Source organism: Neoarius graeffei, chromosome 1 (assembly GCF_027579695.1).
Source record: "Neoarius graeffei isolate fNeoGra1 chromosome 1, fNeoGra1.pri, whole genome shotgun sequence".
In the NCBI taxonomy this organism is placed as follows: domain Eukaryota; kingdom Metazoa; phylum Chordata; class Actinopteri; order Siluriformes; family Ariidae; genus Neoarius; species Neoarius graeffei.
In genome coordinates this window covers 6,560,642-6,583,758 of record NC_083569.1, presented here as the reverse complement: position 1 = coordinate 6,583,758, position 23,117 = coordinate 6,560,642, and the positions used below count along the sequence as shown (strand labels likewise).

General features: G+C 43.9%; 1 protein-coding gene across 3 annotated transcripts in view; it reads right to left on the bottom strand.

The window, feature by feature from the left end:
• st6galnac3 (ST6 (alpha-N-acetyl-neuraminyl-2,3-beta-galactosyl-1,3)-N-acetylgalactosaminide alpha-2,6-sialyltransferase 3) overlaps positions 1-23,117 on the bottom strand; it is a 191,808-nt gene that overhangs the window by 2,708 nt on the left and 165,983 nt on the right. For all 3 annotated transcript variants that reach the window (XM_060928919.1, XM_060928924.1, XM_060928930.1), the window contains one exon: positions 21,721-21,828. In XM_060928919.1, the coding sequence (XP_060784902.1) occupies positions 21,721-21,828 (108 nt within the window). The remainder of the gene's footprint in view (positions 1-21,720; positions 21,829-23,117) is intronic.

Genomic DNA, 23,117 nt, shown 5'->3' with positions numbered 1-23,117 from the left:
CTCCCCAGGAGTGGTCGACCAACAAAGATCACTCCAAGAGCGAGGCATGTAATAGTCGGCAAGGTCACAAAGGACCCCAGGGTTACTTCTGAGCAACTGAAGGCTTCTCTCACATTGGCTAATGTTCATGAGTCCACCATCAGGAGAACACCGAACAACAATGGTGTGCATGGCAGGGTTGCAAGGAGAAAGCCACTGCTCTCCAAAAAGAACATTGCTGCTTGTCTGCAGTTTGCTAAAGATCACGTGGACAAGCCGGAAGGCTATTGGAAAAATGTTTTGTGGACGGATGAGACCAAAATAGAACTTTTTGGTTTAAATGAGAAGCGTTATGTTTGGAGAAAGGAAAACACTGCATTCCAGCATAAGAACCTTATCCCATCTGTGAAACATGGTGGTGGTAGTATCATGGTTTGGGCCTGTTTTGCTGCATCTGGGCCAGGACGGCTTGCCATCATTGATGGAACAATGAATTCTGAATTATACCAGCGAATTCTAAAGGAAAATGTCAGGACATCTGTCCATGAACCGAATCTCAAGAGAAGGTGGGTCATGCAGCAAGACAACGACCCTAAGCACACAAGTCGTTCTACCAAAGAATGGTTAAAGAAGAATAAAGTGAATGTTTTGGAATGGCCAAGTCAAAGTCCTGACCTTAATCCAATGGAAATGTTGTGGAAGGACCTGAAGCGAGCAGTTCATGTGAGGAAACCCACCAACATCCCAGAGTTGAAGCTGTTCTGTACGGAGGAACGGGCTAAAATTCCTCCAAGCCGGTGTGCAGGACTGATCAACAGTTATTGCTGCACAAGGGGGGTCACACCAGATACTGAAAGCAAAGGTTCACATACTTTTGCCACGCACAGATATGTAATATTGGATCATTTTCCTCAATAAATAAATGAGCTAGTAAAATATTTTTGTCTCATTTGTTTAAATGGGTTCTCTTTATCTACTTTTAGGACTCGTGTGAAAATCTGGTGTTGTTTTAGGTCATATTTATGCAGAAATGTAGAAAATTCTAAAGGGTTCACAAACTTTCAAGCACCACTGTATGCCTACTTAATGATGTAACTGAAAGACAATATATAATAAAAATATTTAAGTCTGAGTGAGACAGATTTCCATTAGTCTCACAGCTCCAATGCAAAACTAAAAACTTTGGCAAATCAATCAAATCTAAGTTAAGGGGAAAACCATTTTTTGGAGCTACAAAAATTCAGCATAAAACTCTCCTGTAGAATTATGTCATACTCTGTTCCATTCTGCTTCTCTTTCACGTTTTTTTTTCCATCTTGGCAAGCATTTCAGGTCCTACAAAGTTATAAATGATTTCAATCTCACTCCCCGGCATCACCCCGGAGCACCTGTTGGATTTCAATTATGGTAAAACCATTGAGGGTCAATTGCTACGACAGCTGAGGAGATCATTTTAAAATAGATGCCTTCCTCAGGCACTGTCTCGCATGGAAATGGAAATGGCTCCGCAGCGGACCGATGTTCCTCCACCCTGCAGCCTTAACGAGCGGCTGAGATGAGATTAGCGATAAAACGGAATTGGCTTGTTGTTTTGGAGCAGGTGGAATATGCAAAATGGATGGCTAATTACAAATACGCTAAGCACAACGTCTTTAAGGTTATTCCGACTGGGCGGTTTGCAGAGAGCAACGAGACGACTGGACTGGGAATTACGAAGCCACGCTGCTGACTAACAGGGTCGGCCGGAGCATGACAGCTCGTTAAAACTGCCGTAACGTGATGGTAAAACAAGACTGATTTTATATCACTGGACATAACTAGGTCAGAGGCTTTAGCGTTATACATCCAGCTTATGGCAGTAAACAGATGTACGGTAGGAGGAAAACAAGAGCAGGGATAATTACTCCTCCAGAACGGTCAACAGGGGGATGTGCCCCGGGCAAAAAAGCGTCAAATATAAACCTGGCTTTATGAAGAACAACTAGATTTAGTATCTGTATCCATTGTAACTTCGTATAAAGTCATGTAACTTGATGAAAAATCGCAATTATGAAGCAAACAGCACACAAAGGCTTGTATATGGCACTGTTCCCAGCTCAGGTCTCTCTCTCGCTCTTTTTTTTTTTTTTTTAATTATTTCGCACTCTCTGTTAGCTTCAGGGTTTCATATCATCCAGGGCTCCTTTTAATTAGTCTTATTAAGGCAAGCACAAGTTCAGAAAACAACAAACCACTCATATACAGGTACGGGGATTCGGAGCAGTTACCGGTACGCACGCCCTTCTACAAACTTTAAAGGTGCTGACTGCAAACTCATCAAAAATGTAAACTTTATTATTGTGCCTCGTTTAATCCGATCAAACTCATAATGACAACGTGATAAAGACTGACCGTGTACAATATTTTATCGAAAAAAAAAAACTTTCAGTGGTGTAGTGGTTAGTTAGCACTGTCGCCTTACAGCAAGAAGGTTGTGGGTTCGAGTCCAGTAGTCGACGGGGGCCTTTCTGTGCGGAGTTCGCATGTTCTCCTCGTGGGTTTCCTCCGGGTGCTCCGGTTTCCCCCACAGTCCAAAGACATGCAGGTTAGGTTAACTGGTGACTCTAAGGCCCTGTCCACACGGCAACGGATTCAGGTGAATCTGATAAAATTGTTTATCGTTTCGGCCTGGCGTCCACACGGCACCGGCGTTTTGGGTACCCCAAAACGAAATCTTTTGAGAACGGGTTCCAGAGTGGAAAGATCTGGCAACGGCGCCGTTGAGAAGTTGTCTGGATGAGTAGAACGGATTTGTTTACGATGACGTCACAACCACATGTGCTTCACGCCGGGTAGAAGTGTAACGAACTCGATGCGAGTTGTCAACAAATCCTATAACTTGGTTCATGAAACGCGCTTACACAATATTTTCACTGTGAATATTGTGTAATGGTGCAAAGTGAGAGAGTGAGAGTCAATCCCGCCAGCAAAAATAGGGAAAAAAAGGAGCGATCTCACCTCTTCAGATGTTGGTTTAAGTCCTACAATACATTCCTCAAAAAGGGCGTAGAAGAACAAATTAATCCATCAACGTGTAGCATTCAATTTATTCCGGACCATTAAAGACGCCGCCTTCCGCATCGAATCATACGTCATCCTCGCCGCCATATTGGATAGGGCAAAGCGGAGAATAAAGATGCCTCATTCATGTGCTGCATTTAACTGTACCAACAGGTTTACCATCCAAACGAGATCACATGGGATTACCTTTCACAGGTGAGACTGGAAAAATACTTTTCATTGTATTTGGTCATTATAATGTAATTTTACGAACAGATTTTTCTGACTTTGTGGCTAATATGAAGTCTCGTGCATAATAGTTTATGCGCATGCGTCCTTACTTTTATTGTTGTGGTGTCTCCGATGGGACCGTCTTACAGCGCCCCTAGAGGTGTGGCATGTGTATTGCATCGTTTTCAGCAAGCGTTGCGTTGCCATATGGACCTGATATTTTACTGATCCGTTGCCCATGTGGACGCGATATATATATATTTTTTTTTAAAGCTCGTTGCCGTTGTCGTGTGGATGTAGCCTAAATTGACCGTAGGTGTGAATGTGAGTGTGAATGGATGTCTGTGTCTATGTGTCAGCCCTGTGATGACCTGGCGACTTGTCCAGGGTGTACCCCGCCTTTCGCCCGTAGTCAGCTGGGATAGGCTCCAGCTTGCCTGCGACCCTGTAGAACAGGATAAAGCGGCTACAGATAATGGAAGGATGGAACAAAGCCTCTTAACACTAAGGACATCTTAACTAGGAGAAAGAGTGTTCATTGTGCTGCTCGCTCGACCATTTAACGATGATCTTTGTGCTACGATGCTTTTAAGATGCCCCTTTTCCACCAAAGCAGTTCCAGGGCTGGTTCGGGGCCAGTGCTTAGTTTGGAACCGGGCTTTCTGTTTCCACTGACAAAGAACTGGCTCTGGGGCCAGAAAAACCGGTTCCAGGCTAGCACCAACTCTCTGCTGGGCCAGAGGAAAGAACCGCTTACGTCAGCGGGGGGGGCCGAGTTGTTAAGACCAACAACAATAACAAGACCGCGAAAGATCGCCATTTTTAAGTGACGAGAAGCAGCAGCTGTACAAACGCGAAGTCATCCATTATTATTATTGCTGTTGTTGTTGCTGCTGCTTCTTCCGTGTTGTTTTTGCTTCGATGTTCGCGCCAAGGTTTATGCAAACATAGCGACGTAACTGACGTATACAACGACGTAATGACGTGGCTTCCCTTAGCACCGCGAGCTATGGAAAAGCAAACTGGTTCTCAGCTGGCTCGCAAGTTGAACGAGCTGTGAACCAGCACCAGCCCCGAACCAGCCCTGGAACTGATTTGCTGGAAAAGGGATAAGAAACTCTGCACTGATCATTTTGTTTCCTTTTGTGCAAAAAGTGCAAGGAGACTTTCGACTTTCGTAATAAACACTTCCTTTCATTTTCCCCAATCCTGTGTCCTTAAAGTGCATATCACAGGTAAATTCAGGAGCAAGATCATTGTAATTCTCCTATTTTATATTCAACTTTGGTCAAATATCTGTCACATTTTGCGCAATACCAGAAAAATTCAGTTGAAAATCAAGCCATTTGAGGCGAATTGGTCCGCCTCTGAAAAAACTCGGCATTTGGATTTCCTGGGAAACATTGATTTTCGTGATGTCGCGTGCGGGACGCCTCATTCTGAATCCTACGTCAGCGCTGGTTTGTTTATGAGAAAACGACCTGGTGGTTTTCTGCAAATTTCTTCAACGTTATTGCGTGATTATTAAAATGGTTAACAGATGTATCGTAGGAGGGTGTAGCAACACCAATCATGATGGGATTAGTACTCATCGTTTCCCAAAAGACCGGACAACGAGAGAGAAATGGGAACGCTTGGTTTACACAGGCTGTGCACTGAAACCGTGCAAAGCTCACGCAGCCTGCTGGCGCTTCCGTGGGTAACGTCACGATTCTGGCTCCGGACTCCCTTGGGATTTTTCCAGACGGGTTTTATTTTATTTTTTTCTGCTGTAGACAGATGGTCTTGTGCAAAATTACCCTTCTGGATGAGTGTGTAAAGGGACGTACTTTCATATAAAAAAAACGAAATTGGTCCAGAATATGCACTTTAAACTGTCCATTAAATACCATGGTATCATGAAACTGACAAGTTCAGACTTTCGTTGTTTTAGACGCTGAAATCTGAAGTGGTCGGTAATCTTTAGCTGAGATTTTCTCACTGCCGCGTAAACTGTATGAACAGAAAATTGGAAATAAACTGCCATAAAACCTTGGTGTCTTGGTGATGGTATTTTCCTCTCTCGCAAGAACAATATCATGAGGATGAGATGTGATCATTTTGATGTCCTGAGAATAGCGTTCCTCCATTTTGGGACTGTTTTTCTACCTCCTGAGGTAAACAGGACGACCCTACGGAAACAAGAAACAGCCGAATGCAAGGAGCTTGAGCTAATTAGCCTAACTATGGAATTGCGACACGGGGAAAACATCGTGACTCTGGATCAACCTTGGAGAGTTTTGAGTCGCAGGGATGTAATTTGTGGTGGACGTTCGCAAATGTATCTTTTCCCTGTTCCTGCTTTTGCGTTCTCGTTTCTTTCTCTGTAAGATCAAAACATTAGACCGTATCGCTACCGTGGAGTCGAGCCCATGCATTCTAAGGCTAAGATAGCTAAGCGCTAGCTAGAATGATTTAGTCACCTGTCCAGAAAAATGGCACGTCATCTCTCTAACCGTGTTCCATCTTGCAGTTGTACTCACTCGGCAGGTTTCCTTTTCTTTTCCACTGGCTGGAGAGCAGAGTCCGTGAGTCCACCATATTCGCCCACGCCGACTTGTTTTGGTTAAAAGTAGCTCAAAGACGCCCCACGGTGGTCGCGTGATGTAATATCATCGCTCGCTTGCTTTTTTTTTTTTAATCTCGGCAAAAAACATTCGCACACGCAGCAACGCAACATCTCGAAACTCCACCAGCAATGGACATAGAACGTTTTACCCAGAATTCAACTTTGCAGTCAGAACCTTTACGCTCTACTCATATTTCCAAGCCATTTGCAAATGCATTTTTCAGGTGCACTTCGCCGAAAACAGACATCGGTTCTCATTAGACTTGAACCCTTACCTTGCATACGGACCACGAAGCCAGGTCAGCAGACCTTTAATCGCTCCTTAAAGGACCCATGGCATGGTGGTTTGTTGATGCTTTAAACGGGCTCGTGGAGGCTTCCGGATGTTATATCCGCAGCCTTTCTCGAAATGAACCCTCGGCACGTAAATATAGCCTCCTGGGAGAAAGCCCCATTTCAGCGCTTTTCCCAGTGCGTCGTTTTGCTAATGAGAAGCAGGAGGCGGGGAAGGGTAGAGGGTGGGGGCGGGCCATGGGGGGAGGGGGAGGGGCTTGACCAAGCTGCGCGCACACATACTCGCTGCTATCAGCGCCTGTAGCCACGCTGCTAAGACAAAACCCCGTTCTCCCTCGGACTCCTTTCGTAAACTCAACGTGACGCAGAGAACAGAGAGTGAGAGTGTTCGGAGTGGTAGTTTACGAACGTATAATACCCTAGGCTTGAACACGCACTCCATAACCAAAGAGGATAGAAGCAGCAACTACAGCAACATATTGCTTATCCAACAGAAGACATGCATTGCGGAGCAATAGTCAAACATAAGCTCATAAGTTACAGTCAATTTCCAGACTAAACTCAGTTTAACAGAGCATGCTGCATGCTCTTTAGTTTTGTAGCGCAGATTACCTGGCTAACTGCAGGAAGCGGTTAGCTGCACAGCTAATGTAGCCATTGCTAGGCTAACGCACCGATTTTAAAACACGGCAAAACGACCAGTTATACACTTACTTGTTCGGTGTTTGTGGCTGATGCGGCAGGGATGCTTGGTACGGACCCAGGCTTCAGTGACAGTTGATGTGCAAAACCTGCCCTGTACTGTCCCAAGTTGTGGAAACATTCCTCAGGAAAATGCTTCCGACAAACATACACCGTCTTAGGTAGACTCGACGGCGTATTATTGAAGTAAATAAAATTAAGCCACTGCGTCTTCAGGGGCTCTCCCGTCGGCAGTAAAAACAGACTCCTTTCTGTGTTGTCACATCCATGTACAGCGCAATTTCCATGTTTCGCTCGCTTAGGTGATGCCATGTTGTTGTGCCCTCCCTCTATGGTCTCCTCACTACAACTGGGCGGGCAATCTATACAGTGGGTGGGAATCCAGAGGGGGGGCGTGGGGATCATCTCCCTTGCTGACGTAGGCAAGGGAAGAGTTTATCAACGCGCCGTTTTGACGCGCCATTCTCAAATGTTGGGCATAGTTTGGTTTACACATTATGAAATTTCTAGCCACTGGGGTGACTTAAGAAGGTCAGAGGAACTCATTTTAACGTTAAAAAAACTCAAAGTGAAAATTTCATGCCATGGGACCTTTAAAAACTGGGCGCTTTCCTTCAAACTGGAAATGTGCCGACGTCACTCCTGTTCACAAGAAGGACTCAAAGGAGCCTGCTGCAAATTATAGACCTACGGTATCTCTTTGCTTCCAGTTGTAAGTAAAAGTTTTGGAGCGCTGTGTTTGCAACAGACTTTATGATCACATCTTGCGACTAATAACATCACTCCAGCATGGCTTTGTGTGCAGTCGCTCATGCGTCACACAACTTCTGTCTGTACTTCACAAAATCGGTGAAGCTCTAGACAAAAACAAACAATCGGACATTTTATATCTGGACTTCGCAAAAGCTTTTGACTGTGCTGACCATACTATCCTGGTCGAAAAGCTGAAATGGTACGGTCTGTACTCGAGTTGAGGGGGGATGGGGGGGGGGATGCCATCCCCCCTGGAATAAAAAATGGTCAAAATCATCCCCCCTCCCTTCCCTTGAGCAATTTTATCAATAAATGTGGACATTACTTCTATTTAACATTGGAATTAGAAATGCCATTCCACGTAGCTTTGCTGAAACTGAGCATACAGTAAGCTACTGCGAGAGAGGGCGCGCGCAAGCCAAGCGTTTGAGGAGGTGACATTCAGTTGGGGTTCTGTTATTTTTGATTTCATTCGGCGTCAGTGACAGCAGCGGATTGCAGCATCATGGCCAAGCGGAGTGGACAGCAAGACCTAAGCAAGTTCGGATTTAAGATCGCAAGAAAAAACATTTCAGGAGGTAAGTCAAGAGTTACGAATATCAGTCACACTTTCTGTGAGCCCACGATCATGCTGTAAAGTTACCGATATGTAGCCTAATTTGTGGGCGGCGGATAACGACACAGCTATCATAATGAATTAGGGATGAGAGTGGGTGGTCACCAAAAAAAGCAGAAAACAAGATGGCACCCGAAGCCAGGGGTCTGGGAGGGATTAGCCTGGGCCCGCCCATCCTAAGTGTGACGCAACACGAGGGCCTGTTGCGAGCTTAGTCTGGCAAGGCAAGCTATCTCCAGCTCTTCCAAGCTCCCGAAAAATCGGGAGCCAATCAACTTTGAGCATCTCCAACGGCCCTGGGTAGAGGCGTGTTCAAGGCAGTGACGTAGTAGAACTGCGACCGGAAGCCATAGATTGTTTACAGAATCTATGCCGGAAGCGCTTCATTCACTAGAAACATTACGAACATGGAGCAGCGGCAAGCCTTTGACACAGCGGTAGACGCTGTATTGAAAGCATTCAACGGGAAGTTCTCATTGAAAACGGAGCAAAGAGCAGCCCTGGAGGTATTTATCTTCTTCCTGTTACTCAAGCAGTTTCCGTCGCGTCACATACGTCAGAGGAAAGAGTGATGTGATTGGTTTAAGCTTCGTCACAGCCTTTTCTGGCTTCGACCAGTAGCAAACTGAGGCATTTCAGGGAGGCGGGTCAACCACGCCTTTGGGAAAGGGTTGGGCTTAATATCTTTGCCAGACCAATGCTCGCAGAGCTTTGAAGTCGCGTTAGCCAGACTAGGAAGGGATACCCCCCCAGGAAATTTTTCCTGCAATCTGAGCTGTAGTAGATAAAAAAATCTGTTGTCTTTTTTATATATTTACATGAAAATATGTTTCAAATCAATAGTATTGTTTGAATTCAAAATAAAATCACATTCTACATTCAAGGGTATGGTTATAATTTATGATCAACAAAAATGACAAACTAAATTCACATTTAAACGTAAGTTTTATTAATTATCAAAATGTTCATATATTAAATAACATTTCTCAGGGAGAAAAGGTCAGTCACCCTATGTCCTCATTAGTTGCATATGATTTCAAGAAGTCTTTTGAAATATTTAAGTTTTCAAAACGGTCAGCATTAATTCAGATTTACTGACCATCATATCCATGTTCAGTGTATTAAATCAAACGAATGCTAAGTTTATGGGATAATGTCTATGTACACTTTATACAATTATTTATAGTTCAGTCACTTCTCATTTTCATTTAATCATTTCGACGACTTCTTCAGCTTTTTGGCCAAAGACAAGAGCTTGTCTCTCTGTTTTTTATACCAGCACCGATTTCACGTACCTTCGCTTCGTCTCACTTGTCAATTGTATTCGGCATTTTGAGTAAAAAAGCCGATACGAATGAAAAACGTATTTTTGAAGCGCAGCGACGATGAACATGTGCAAGTTTCGATAAAATAGAACGGATGCGGGTACTTTTGTAAGAACTGTTATGATTGGCTATCATGCTCTCGCCAGCGATGTTTTGGCCAATTACATTGTAGATAACACGTATTCTACCGCGAGACTTAGCGAGACTAAAGATGGCGAAAATGTAAACATGTAACATTGTCATACGCTTGAGTATCACGAAGGAACATACCCCAACCCCCCTCAATGAAAAAAAAAATCTCAACGGATTTGGCATAATATCGATTTTTGCTCAGAAAAAGCGGAAATCTGCCGAAAACTCTCATCCCTGATGAATGTTAGTTTGGAGTCTAGCCAGCTATCGATAGCTTACTCAGGTTCATGTTAGCTTTGATTTCTTGTATAAGGCCATTAATTTAATCAGCCTGGACGTTCGTTTGTTATTCTTCAGGCAACAAAAAGTGTTATTCAAGACAGGAAGGCTAAAATTAACGACACTAGCAGTTTTGAAGGCTTCATTGCCTCATTAGAGAGCCGGTCACAACATGTAAGGCAGAGCAGGATTGGTGTAGGACTCGACAAAGTGTCTGCTAAAATGCAGCTTCATCGTAGGCTCTTCTTCTGTCTCCTCAATGGCCCTTTTCCCCTTTCCAAAGAAACTTTCCAAAGACGCCTGCTTTTAACTCATTTTGCTAGCTTGTATCCAGTATGTATCAAAGTGCTGCTATGTATCGAAGCCAAGTATCAAAGTGTCCAAGGCAGCTCCTTGGTAACCGTCAACGTTAAGGTGTCACGTGACCTAGATAACAGCGGGAATCAACGTTACAGAAAGAATCCGGTCATTTTTCAAAGCTCAAATCCTCGTTCAGATAATAAATAAATCAGAAATAACATTATAATTATCTCATCTCATCTCATTATCTGTAGCAGCTTCATCCTTCTACAGGGTCGCAGGCGAGCTGGAGCCCATCCCAGCTGACTACGGGTGAAAGGCGGGGTTCACCCTGGACAAGTCGCCAGGTCATCACAGGGCTGACACATAGACACAGACAACCATTCACACTCACATTCACACCTACGGTCAATTTAGAGTCACCAGTTAACCTAACCTGCATGTCTTTGGACTGTGGGGGAAACCGGAGCACCCGGAGGAAACCCACGCGGACACGGGGAGAACATGCAAACTCCGCACAGAAGGGCCCTCGCCGGCCACGGGGCTCGAACCCGGACCTTCTTGCTGTGAGGCGACAGCGCTAACCACTACACCACCGTGCCGCCACATTATAATTATATTTAATTAAATTATCTTATCCACTGCTCTTTATTCCAGATGACAGTCAGCACACAGTGCGACAGGAGCTGGAGGACCCGGAGTGGGAGACAATACAGGAGCAGGAGCAAGCAGGAGAACCAACAGCTGAAGAGCTGAACATTTACAATTTACTGTTGCTTGTTTTAGCTTATTGGTTCCCTACCTACCTCTGTATTTAACTCAATGTTCAGCTTTGAATAAAAATTCTATTGACTTGATATGGAAAGATTCAGTTGTTCATTTACATTGCCTGCTGAGGTTTTAATAAATAATTTGCCAAACGATTTAAAACGAGCCTACCATGACTATGAAGTTACACTTCAAATTTGTCATCTGACATCATTTCACCCTAATATGGAGAATGTGGTCAGTATGTCAGCCAGGAGACTGACTAAATATGACACATGATATCCACACTGTGCATGTTTTACAGTAAAATACCAGTGTATTATGTTTTTACAACAATAAAAAGGGTACACAGTGTGTACTACACACTTTATCTGTATGTCTGGTAAATGAACAAGGTCCACAGACCTACGTTGTGTGCAAACCCTCCTAAAAGCAAACCAGTTTCCCACCGACGGACCGACCGATGGGTTGACACGCGACTAAAAATTTCACCATCCCCCCTGGTTTGATTTTACAACTCGACCACTGGGTATGGTATCGATGGGTGTCTGCTAGAGTGGTTTCGAGATTACCTTGGGGGAAGAACACACAGAGTGGTAATTGACGGCGCGGTCTCTAAGCCTCTGCCCGTGACCTCTGGTGTGCCTCAGGGCAGCCTGGTCGGTCCTGTGCTTTTCACTATTTTTATCAACGATCTTCCCGAGGTCGTGGATAAAGAAACTGGAGTCGCTCTATATGCAGACGACACAAAACTTTTTCGCACTATCCTGACATCCGAGCAATTACAGCGTGATCTAGCCAATGCCGAGGGGTGGACTTGTGACTCGAACATGCAGTATAATGCCAACAAGTGCAAAATATTGACCGTCACGCGGAAAAAAAACTCCAATCATTCACGACTACCACCTGGGCAGTACGTGCCTTCAACGAGTTGACGAAGAAAAAGACCTGGGCGTGGTTATTTCAAGTAATTTAAAATGGGATCCGCACGTCTGCTCAATAGTCAACAAGGCTAACCGGATGCTTGGCTTTCTAAAAAGATCCTGTCCCTTGCTGACGGAAATTCAAGTGAGGAGGACTTTATATTTGTCGCTCGTCAAGTCACAGCTCTGTTACGCGTCTGAAGTATGGTCCCCTGCTAGTGTCAACCTTAGAAGCCTGTTAGAGAGTCCAACGACGTGCAACGCGCTGGATACTACAACAGCGTATTGGGGATGCTACTTACTCAGACAGACTCAGACTTCCTCTGACTTATGATAGGGAGATTAGAGACTTATGGCGTATTCACACCTACGTTGTTTGGTCCGGACCAAACGAACCAAATTTCCCTTGGTCCGGACCTGTTGGGTTGGTCTGAATACAAACCACTGAACTCTGGTCCGGACCAAACAAGCGGACCGAGACAGAACTGCAAGGTCGGACTCGGTCCGGACCAAAGGAACCCTGGTGCGGATCTTTTGGAGGTGTGAAAGCAGGCCGGACCTAATCCGACAGTTCTGCTTTTTTGTACCTCGGGAGCTTCCGTCGTTTGTCGAGCATTATGGGAAACAGAGTCTTGACACTCCACCGCAAAGTGCAAACACTGTTTCGGTTGTCAAGGGAACCTTACAACAGTCGTTCAGTCATTCAGACCAGTGGTAGGCTAGACTACAGAGCACAAAAAATGAGTAGGGGGCAAACGTGGGCCGAGGAAGAAACGCGTACCCTTGTGGATATATGGGCAGATGTCCACATATCTGAGCTTTTGGAGAGAACACACAAAAATGCCGACGTGTTTGCTGTATTCAGTGAGAAAATGAAGGAGAAGGGGTTCACGCGCTCCCCAGAACAATGTCGGCTAAAAGTGAAGAAACTCCGTCAGACCTACATTAAAACCAGGGACATTCTTTTAAAAAGTGGCAGTACTAGCGACGCAAAAAAGAAATTCATCTATTGCGTGAAGAGCCAGAACTGTCACGACATGACGTGCGCTCATCAGCGCTATCCTCCGTAGCCGCCTTGCCCTTTGTCGTCGTCGATAAATTACTTGTACAACAGCATAGTAATAGCACAATTGTGAAAACAGTAAAAACTGGAAAAAACATATAGCTTTGATGACATTAAAAAGAATAACAGCACGGAAAGCCACCATGACTACTTTTGAACTTAACGCTTTGTGCGCGTGTCGTCTCTGACCAATAGCTGAACGACCTCAGGGTGCGTGGCTTTGCTGACAGATTTTGGTCCGCTTACTAAAATGTACAGTGTGAAAGCGAACCGCACCAAAATGAAAAAATAAAAAAAACATTTGGTTCGGACCAGGGCTTTGAACCGGTTCAAGGAACGAAAACGAAAACCGGGAACTTTTTCTATTTCACATGGAACAGAAACGAAACCAGAAACTTTATTATTTTTTATGTTCTGGAACAGAAACGCTTATTAAAAATAATGGTAACCGGTTAATACCAGTTTTTATTTCGTTCCTCAAAGTTTCCGTAGCCTACAAATAAAAAAGCCATTCTCCTCCTGCGCAAGTTTCTATGACCCGCTGGGGTTCACTTCCTGTGTGACGTTCGCTGACTGAAAGGAGAGAGCGGGAGGGTGGACTACTATCACGTCTCCATTACTGAGTGTCTGAGCAAAGAAGAGCCTGAACGTTGCAACCTCCCTATTGGCTGTTTGTAAAAATGTATCAGTTGTTGCCCTTCCCACGGGAATCATCGCGGGCTCGAGAGACGAGACCTGACGAGTTAGTTCGTTGGTAGCAGAACAAAATGTCTGGACACAAATCGGGTTTTCAGAAAAGGAAAGAAAATAAACGGAGGGTTGAAAATACAAAAAAGGAGGCAGAAAAAGCAAAACGAGTTTTAAGGTAGGACAAATGGTTACTTTTCTGAGGCAGCCCGCCGTGGCTGCCTGCAGGCTTATTTATTATAGCCCATTTAGTTAAAATAGTTGATATAAAATGTTTATAGTTATAGTTATGTGATGGTTGTCCTGATTTAGACTGGTGGGTTTTTTTTTGGAGGGGTTGCGCGATGTTGCACCCGGGTCCAGATTAGGGCAGAACCGGCCCTGGCTACATTTCAGGTGTAGTTTGTTTTATGTATGTATGTACTTGCATAGATGTGTACTTGGTCTTCCAATATGGCGCCTAACAAAATCTCGCGGCGCGGTGACGTCATGCGGTAGCCCTCTATAGGGCCTGACTAGCCTTTGGTAACACACTAAACGAATTATCTTTCAGTTTTGGCACTTTTTCTGTTTGTGTAGATGGGAAGACGTACTGAGAATCCAAATCGACAACATTTGAAATAATAATTGTTTTGAATTATTTCTTGTCTTATTTAATGAAGGTTGTAATAGAATTAGCCTACATTTGGCTTAAGCTGGATGAGACAGAGACATAACTTTATAGCCATTTGTTAAACCGCTGACAGGGAACGTAATTAACCGTTCCGGGAACGAAATTTTTTTGTTCTAACCGGTTCGGGAACGTCTATTTAATGGTGGAACCCAAAACCAGAAACGTTAAAATTCCGTTTCTGTTCGGAACGAACCAATAGGAAAAAAATTCTGGTTCAAAGCCCTGGTTCGGACCAAAGCAAGTGAACTATCGAACTATCCTGGTCTGAATACACCCTTAGTCTTTGTATATAAATGCATTAACGGCCAGATTTGAACATAAACCTCTACGTGTCTTTTGTAGCTCATGACCGGTCTAGGGCCCAAAACCTGAAATTAATTTTAAAACCTGCACACTGCAGAACTTCAACTTATCAGGCCTCATTCTTCAATAGGATTGTTAAACCATGGAACTATGTATGTAAATATTTGTCCGCAGATAAATTCCATAGCCTCCCTGTTTTCAAATTATCCCTGATGGTGGTGACTTTCTCCAGCAGCCAAAGGGAACTAGCGGCGGCTGTCACCACTATGGTCCACGGTTTTCCGGTCGAGACAGTTGAGGAATATAAATACCTGGGAACCATTCTGGACTGCCAACTGAGGTTCTCTTCCAACACAGACGGGATCCTGAGGAAGTGCCACCAGAGGATGTACCTACTAAGGAAACTGAACTCTTTTTCTGTCAGTCAGAACATCTTGTTGACATTCTATTATACATTCATTGAAAGTGTTTTGGCTTTTTCTATATGCTCTTGGTATTACTCCATTACTGTACAGGATAGGAACCGCCTGCATAATATTGTCAAGGTGTGTTCTAAGATTATTGGACTTCCTGCTCGCCACCTGAATACCGTGTACGAGCAGCAGGCTAGCGGTCTGGCTCGTCGAATTCTTAAGGACTCGACTCATGCTTTGTTCCCGGCATTTGAGCAGCTGCCATCTGGTCGCAGGTTCCGCTGTCCGGCCTGTAAGACCCAGAGGAGGAGAGCAACCTTTGTTCCAAGTGTTATTCTCCTCCTGAACTCTAAGACAGTTACAATAACTTAAGTCTTCTGTACAATACTCTAGTGCAATATCACATGTCCTGATGTGCAATATGTGACACCTCACCGAATCCAGGGACACATGTCGGCCGAAACGAATCCGAGATAATCGCAAAAGAATCATTTTTTTTTTCTAAATTTGTGATTTTCGTTTTTTTCCATTATGTGCAAGTTGAGATCTTGAAGAATGCAATCAGTATTTCAGATAATAGATTGCTTTGTTGGAAAAGCATACATTTTTTGTTGCAAATTGTCTCGTTTTTGTCAGGACTGTAGCCTGCTGGGGGGTGTGGCTAAATTACCATATGGGCCATTCACATGATGATTTAAGTCTTTTGGGTTTTTTTTTCGCGAATCAGCTGTATGATACGAGCTGAGCTCGTGGCTACTTAAGCTGCATACAGGCGTGTAATTTCACTATGGAATGAGCAAGCTAAACAGAGCGCAGAGGAGCTGAAACACCATGAAGCAAACAGACACACGGTATTTACATCGGAGATCACCATTTCTAGCAAAAAAAAACGCAACCAAAAAGTGTTCTAGGACTACATTCCATCGGAGGCATTGATGTGTGCAAGGCGCGTTTCTCTTTCTGATGGGCTAAGTTTATTAATCTAAGGCTGTGTGGTTATTTTTGCATGTAACGGAGAGTGTTGTGGTTTGGTTAAGCCTAGGTCACAACCGGACGTACGATTTTTTGGCCGTGCGATTTTTGGCGTTTCCCAAATCGCTGGGTTTTTTTTTTTGTTCATGGAGAAAGACGCGCGTTGGCCGCAAGTTTGTCTTGCAACCTGAAAAAAACGTAAGCGCCCGTAGAGTTTGTTTGACATGACAAAGAACCTCTGTGGCCGGTCTGCGGCTTGAAAATCAGCACATCACACGCGCGCGCTCTCGTGCGTTTCTTGCGTGTAGACCGGCCGTAGGAGCACGTACGGTACGGCTGGTTGTGACCGAGGCTTTACATGAAACTAGTGTTGTGTTAGTTGTGTCATCATCGTGCTATCTTTCTTTCTTTCTTACAGTGTGAGTAATTTTTCAACCACAAAACGTTAAAGTATACTTTAGGACTTATTTTTGTACTTCATAATTGTTTGGGGCATCCTTTGCATGGAAGGAAAATTGACGTGGTGATCTTTGTTTACATGAAAGTAGCATCGTGCTAGCTCGTAGGGGGTAGGGCTTTCCTTAATGTCATGCAAATGAGCACCATTATGTGCTACACCCAGAGTAGCTGAGATGGAAAACTTTGAGGGCGATTTTCTCCCTTTCCTGTTTTAAGAAGTATACACTTTCAAAAGGCCACACATTCTTCAAATATTGTCAGATCTCCACATGGAAGGCATCGTTGGAAAGCTTAGAAACTGGACTTTCTGAATCTGTCAATAACTCAAAATGCCCCCGGGCCGACATGTGTCCCTGGATTCTGGATTTGGGCACATATTACAATATCACCTTGTCACTTTAACTACAATGCCACTCTAATCATATTGTCATTTAAATTTTATCCACGAGTCATTTTATTTATTTGTCATATTTTATCTGCTGCCTTTTTTTTTTTTTTACTTTGTTACTGGCAACAGGCCTGCCATTGTATATTGTACATAATACGCTTTTTTTCTTTCCCACCCATTTTTGCGATTTTATTTTCTTGCTCTTTTAATGTACCGCTCTTCGCCATTCTAATTGCCCTTCGGGGATAAATAAAGTTTTGTCTAAGTCTAAATCAGAGCTGTACTTTGAATTACTGACCTCCACCTATAATACGGACTTTTCATGTACTTGGTCTGTGTTCCGTGATTGTGGTTGCCACAGATCAATTTAGTCTAATTTTAATTGTATGATTTTTCTCTTTTATACCTTCGGGGAAACGCCTTGCATGGGTCGCCCGTTCGCGTTCTCCCCTTTGGGCTGACTTAGGCCGAATCCCATTTCACCCCTTGGACCAACCCCTTGGCCCTTCCCCTCCATTTTGCGCGTTCACGTGAAGGGGTAGGGGTATCCCAATCCCAGTTAACACGGAGGGGTAGGGGAAGGGGTAGGGCTTCTGTACCCCTCCAAACGGAGATTTTCCTGGAGCTGACTCCGAACGAAGGGGTTTGAGTGATTTCCCACAATGCCATGCGGATTTCAGCGAGATTTCATGCGGATTTCAGAAAGATGGCGGTTCCCGCGGCGAAAGATTGTCATAAATGTATTTTCTCCATTATTTACGTGTTTTAAGTTGTTATCCAGAGGAAACACGCCGCTTGATTCGCTTTCGAGCTGAGAATGAGCAGCGATTTCTGAAATCCAAGATGCTGCTAAAAAGCTTTGGGAGTGAGTATTGTTTTCGGTTGCTTGACTGCGTACGTTTTGTTCTGTTATTCTCGCTTTTATTGTTTACATGAGTGTTCTGACACCTCATTCTGTCGGATGTGGTGCACGAAGCGCCAAAGAGATCCCATTCAGTGGTGTTAGTTAACAAATCACACCCTGCCAGCAGAGATTTCTGGTTCTGCCTCTGGCTCTGACTGTAGCGGCTGGTCGCAACCAATGACGCATTTGGTCGCGTTTTGCTAACGTAAACGCTGACGGAGGTACGCGATGACGTATGCGATCGTTGAAGGGCTATCCCAATACGTAGGGGTTGAATTTCAAGCCCTATCCCTTGTAGCTCAGTTTCAAGGGGAAGGGCCAAGGGGAAGGGGGAGGGGTAGAAATTAGAATTGGGATTGGGCCTTACTTTATGTTTTTTTTTTGTTTATTTCTTTTTTTTAATGTTTATTTTGTAACAGTCCAATAAAGTTGGTAAAAATAATGTCAACTTGGACCTAAGGCCATCCTTAAAAAAAAATCCGTTTCCTGTCCACCGGGTGAGCAAAAAAAATTTTCAGTCGGGAGGGAGGGATTTTTTTTTTTACTATATGGATGGATAAGAAATCGCAATGCTGTGTTTGCTTTTTCTTTCAGTACTTTTTTATTACAAAAGCAGACATTTAATAAAATATGACAGTTTAATCAACTGAAACTTGTACAAAAACTTTAAGTTAGCATTTTAAATGCTGACTGCAACATTTGCAAAACTTTTACAAAGGTACTTAAAATGTCCGACACACGGACTTTTTGTAGTTCTAAATCGAGCGTTAGGCCTAGTTCGGATGAAATTACACTATTAAAATGATCACTGAATGATTTGTTTTTCTGAATCTTTACTATTTTGTTGTTCGCTAGAATACCATTTTGCGATTTCACACTTAAGCAAATGTTTGAAAACTCCGGATCTGCTTCCTTCATGGTGGCTGCCGTTTTTTTGTGCCGCACGGCGCATGCGCAGAGCTGATTCAGTTCTATATTCTGCGCGGAATGCAGGGCTTTCCACAAGCGCCGGCTGCCGGCCATACAGCCGACTACTTTAATGACTATTATTTTTGTAGCCCACAGGCTCTAAATTAAATGTTTATCTAACGGACTGACAACAATGTCAAACTGAACCGCACTCATTTAAGTTGTGATTCGCGCTGTTTGTACCGATAATAACCACAAATTCCCCGCCGACTCCGTTGATCAAAGGAGAGTAACTCATCCGCGGCCCCCGACATGCGGTGTGTGTGCGCGCGCGCACTCGGCGGAGGCAGTAGTGTGTCAGAGGGAACAGAAGCAGAGATGACGCTTATTTTGTCTCCGGTAAACCAGTCTTCTCTCGTTCAATTACGTGCCGGCATCAAAAGACACCGTTGGTCGTAAATGAACCCAAACTGAGTGGTTGGAGTGTATTTTCATACACAAATGGAGAAATGTTCGCTGAGTGTGTAATTGTGTCGCCCCACTGCAGACCGTTGTCGTTGTTAATTCATAGCATGCTCAGCTGCGTGAATGTGTCATGCACCGAAAATAAGAGATTTACAAGCCAGGAACGCCTCATGATGCAACACGCAAGAAAAGAAAGAAGATTTACTGCCATTTTACTTTGTATTTGAGTAAAGTGAATAAATAAATGGTCTGTGGAAAATGCATTTAATCCTGGGAACTGCGTGCACAGGAGTTTATTTTGTGTTTACTCTCCCTCCCCCCGGCTGGCTACTTATTTGTCATGGCTGGCTAGTATGAGCCTTAGTGGAAAGCCCTGGGAATGCGTAAATGTCAAGTTCGATTTTAGATTTACGAACCTGAAAAAAATGTCGAAAAACCGGCGTTAAAAAAAAAATTCAATCGCACAAAACCGGAAAAAAGAACATTTTTTAATAATGGTCTAATGTGACCTTTTTGGTTGAAATTTCACTAATGAAAGCTCCGTGGCTCTAATACATCGCCAAAACATGATTTGTACACTTGAATCGTTGGATCCTTATTCATAAAATAAATGTGTAGTGAGAAGGTTTGTTGAATTTATTTTACAGTTAAATTGGTCCCGAGCTGCAAAAAAGGTTTCAGAACCCTTGATCTCGAGGCTGTTTTAAAACAGGAAAACGTTGCATTCCTGTTGAGCAAGCGTTCTTTTAAGAGTAATTGAGCAACAGATGAAGCAGAAGCAGGTCGTAATGACGGACCAGTGAGTTTGCGAAAGGTCTCGGAGGGTGTTTAGGATGCAGGGCCGTAACTACCATTGAGGACACCGAGGTCATGTCCTCTGCATTTTTTTCCCACTGTATTTTTTTTTTTCCACTCAGAAATGTGAAATTAATATATGATGAAAATCGTTCTGACTTTGATCGGTGGAAAATTCTAAATTCAGCTTGCATCCCCCTGTTCTCATTTGTTTGTCTAAAAATAAAGTCCACATAATCATTTTTAAACGAAGCTTGGAAACATTTCATATTCGGCAGCCTCGCGATAGTCAGCTCAGCACCACGGGATACACAAGAGCTGAGAAGTGTTCTCATCAAGGTCCGACTCCGCAGCCAGGCAGTTTGTCAATTAGTCGTGGAATCTGAAAATTGACATAAGATGAAGAAGTCTACTACACTAAAACAAACCAAACTCAGCTCTGGAAAGTCAACAAGTGAGAGAAAGAGGGAAGGTGAGTTAATTTTGCCGGTCACTGACAGTTATGTGCCGGAATGCTTATGATCATTAACAGTGCAATTTTAATTAGCATTTCAAGCAACAACAGTCGAAGCCACTTAGCGAGATAGGATTTTCGTTTTCCAGGCGGCACAAACTCTTTTATTCTCTCTCTCGATTTGATTTGGTGCGTTTCAGATCAGAAAAGGCTGGACAGTCGTGACCTGTTGTTTATGAAGTTATTGGGTGCTGACGAGACTTGAGCTATTTTGCTAACTTACCAGACTATAGGCTAACGTGAACCCAAGACACTATTGTTTTGATCATTGGTTGTATTTTCGAACGGAAATGAAAACGGGTAGCAAACTTATGTTCACATTTTATTTACAACATGATGCGCCACCTCTGACTGCTTTCTGTCAATCATGAAGAGCCCAGCCGCGTTCACAGCTCCTCCTCCAATCACCAGCTGAGATGAGTCTCCTCTCGGGAAGTCTTGTCCCGCCCCTCTTATTGACTCCCATCTCCAGTGAGGCTCAGTCTCCGAATGGAGCGTTTTAGTCGGTTTTATCCAATAACCGTCTAGTATTTTGCTATTGAAAAGGGCAGACATTTTTTAAAAAGCAATTGAAGTCTAGGGGCGGTGTAGTGGTTAGCGCTGTCGCCTCACAGCAAGAAGGTCCTGGGTTCGAGCCCCATGGCCGGCAAGGGCCTTTCTGTGCAGAGTTTGCATGTTCTCCCCGTTTCTGCGTGGGTTTCCTCCGGGTGCTCCGGTTTCCCCCACAGTCCAAAGACATGCAGGTTAGGTTAACTGGTGACTCTAAATTGAGCGTAGGTGTGAATGTGAGTGTGAATGGTTGTCTGTGTCTATGTGTCAGCCCTGTGATGACCTGGCGACTTGTCCAGGGTGTACCCCGCCTTTCGCCCGTAGTCAGCTGGGATAGGCTCCAGCTTGCCTGCGACCCTGTAGAAGGATAAAGCGGCTAGAGATGATGAGAATGAGATGAAGTCTATTCAGGCTCGGCTAGATTGCATTGTCACGCACACACACAAAATACTTTTGTGATCGTGCAGTTTTGAAATTGTTAAAATAAACATGTTCACCTACATGTTCATCTTGTTGGGCTTGTGATTTTGACTCGTTTCCAAAAATGTATGAAAAGCCACCATATTAGGACATTTTTTTTTTGGCAAATAAGATGTATCGCAATGTTTGACCTCGGTATTTGAAAAATCCTGGTTACGGCCCTGTTAGGATGTTCCTCTTTCAAGCGTTGAACTCACTTGCAGTAGGTGTCGTTGATCATCCCGTACACGCGGATCTCCTTGCACATGTCCATGGCTAAGATGAGGGTGAACCATCCAGTGCTCAAATACGAACCCGATGTAATCCTGTCAACATAAAAGAAGAGAAAAACTCATTAAAAGGTCACGCTTGTGAGATTCACATCACACGCAAGGAGTCGTGTTCGGTCACCAGACGAGGCACATCCTCTTGAGGGATGGAGTTACCGCTTAGATCCTGGCTAGTGATAATAGTGCAAACTAACACGGTGCTCACTTCTGTTATTTCAAAATGTCTTGATTTCGCCATAAGACGTATGGCGTAAACTACAGGATATACGCTGACTTGTCATAGTGTTCGATAGCATATTGTGTAAGTAACGCACTCGGACTTTTGTACGGTAGCTCAGCTCCACAGCTGCATTTGATTCTTCTTGGTGAGTGAGAATGATGGAGACGGGCGCTAGCACAACGCCCTTTCGGCTTGGAAATAAACAGCGGTTGAGAAATGAACTCTGACAGCTACAGCCATGCTGAAAGTAAATAATGCGCCAGGGCTCCATGCTTCACGCGACGCTTTTCCCTGCCATGCTCCGCAGCCAAAATCGTCCCAACATTGATCACGGAGATTCGGCTCGCTCTTTCATCTTTCATATTCTTCTCACCCTTGGCTAATATGCGCTGTGCTTTGCGTCCTGGGCCTGAGCTGCCAATCATTTAGACGGAGTAGTGGTTTCATGGAAGCGACAAGAACCTACAGCTCAATCCATTTCGCAGTTGTTTAGTGCGGAACGGCTTTGAAGTTTTCCGCTCTTGTCACTTCCGTCCCTCAATCCAGCTTACTAAACTGCCAGGCATTAGCATTGTTCAGCATGAAAGCCATGCCCGAGGCAACACAATGCCTTTTTAACGGGCGGTGGAGCGGTTTAAAAGCACTGATTTTACAAACGGGAAAGAAAAGGTTGAACCTCCGTAACTTGGTGGATTCCTGGAGAAGTGTCCAGTAACTGTGTGTGTTTAGCTATAAACGATTCAGACAAGAGTTTGGTCATTTAAAGCTAGACGGCCTTTCGATTTCATAAAATCGGTGAAATTTAGTTTTTTCTGAAATGTGGTCACTGTGATGCGTTTATTTCTGTACAATCCCGATTCCAAAAAAGTTGGGACAGAGTACAAATTGTAAATAAAAACGGAATGCAATGATGTGGAAGTTTCAAAATTTCATATTTTATTCAGAATAGAACATAGATGACATATCAAATGTTTAAACTGAGAAAATGTATCATTTAAAGAGAAAAATTAGGTGATTTTAAATTTCATGACAACAACACATCTCAAAAAAGTTGGGACAAGGCCATGTTTACCGCTGTGAGACATCCCCTTTTCTCTTTACAACA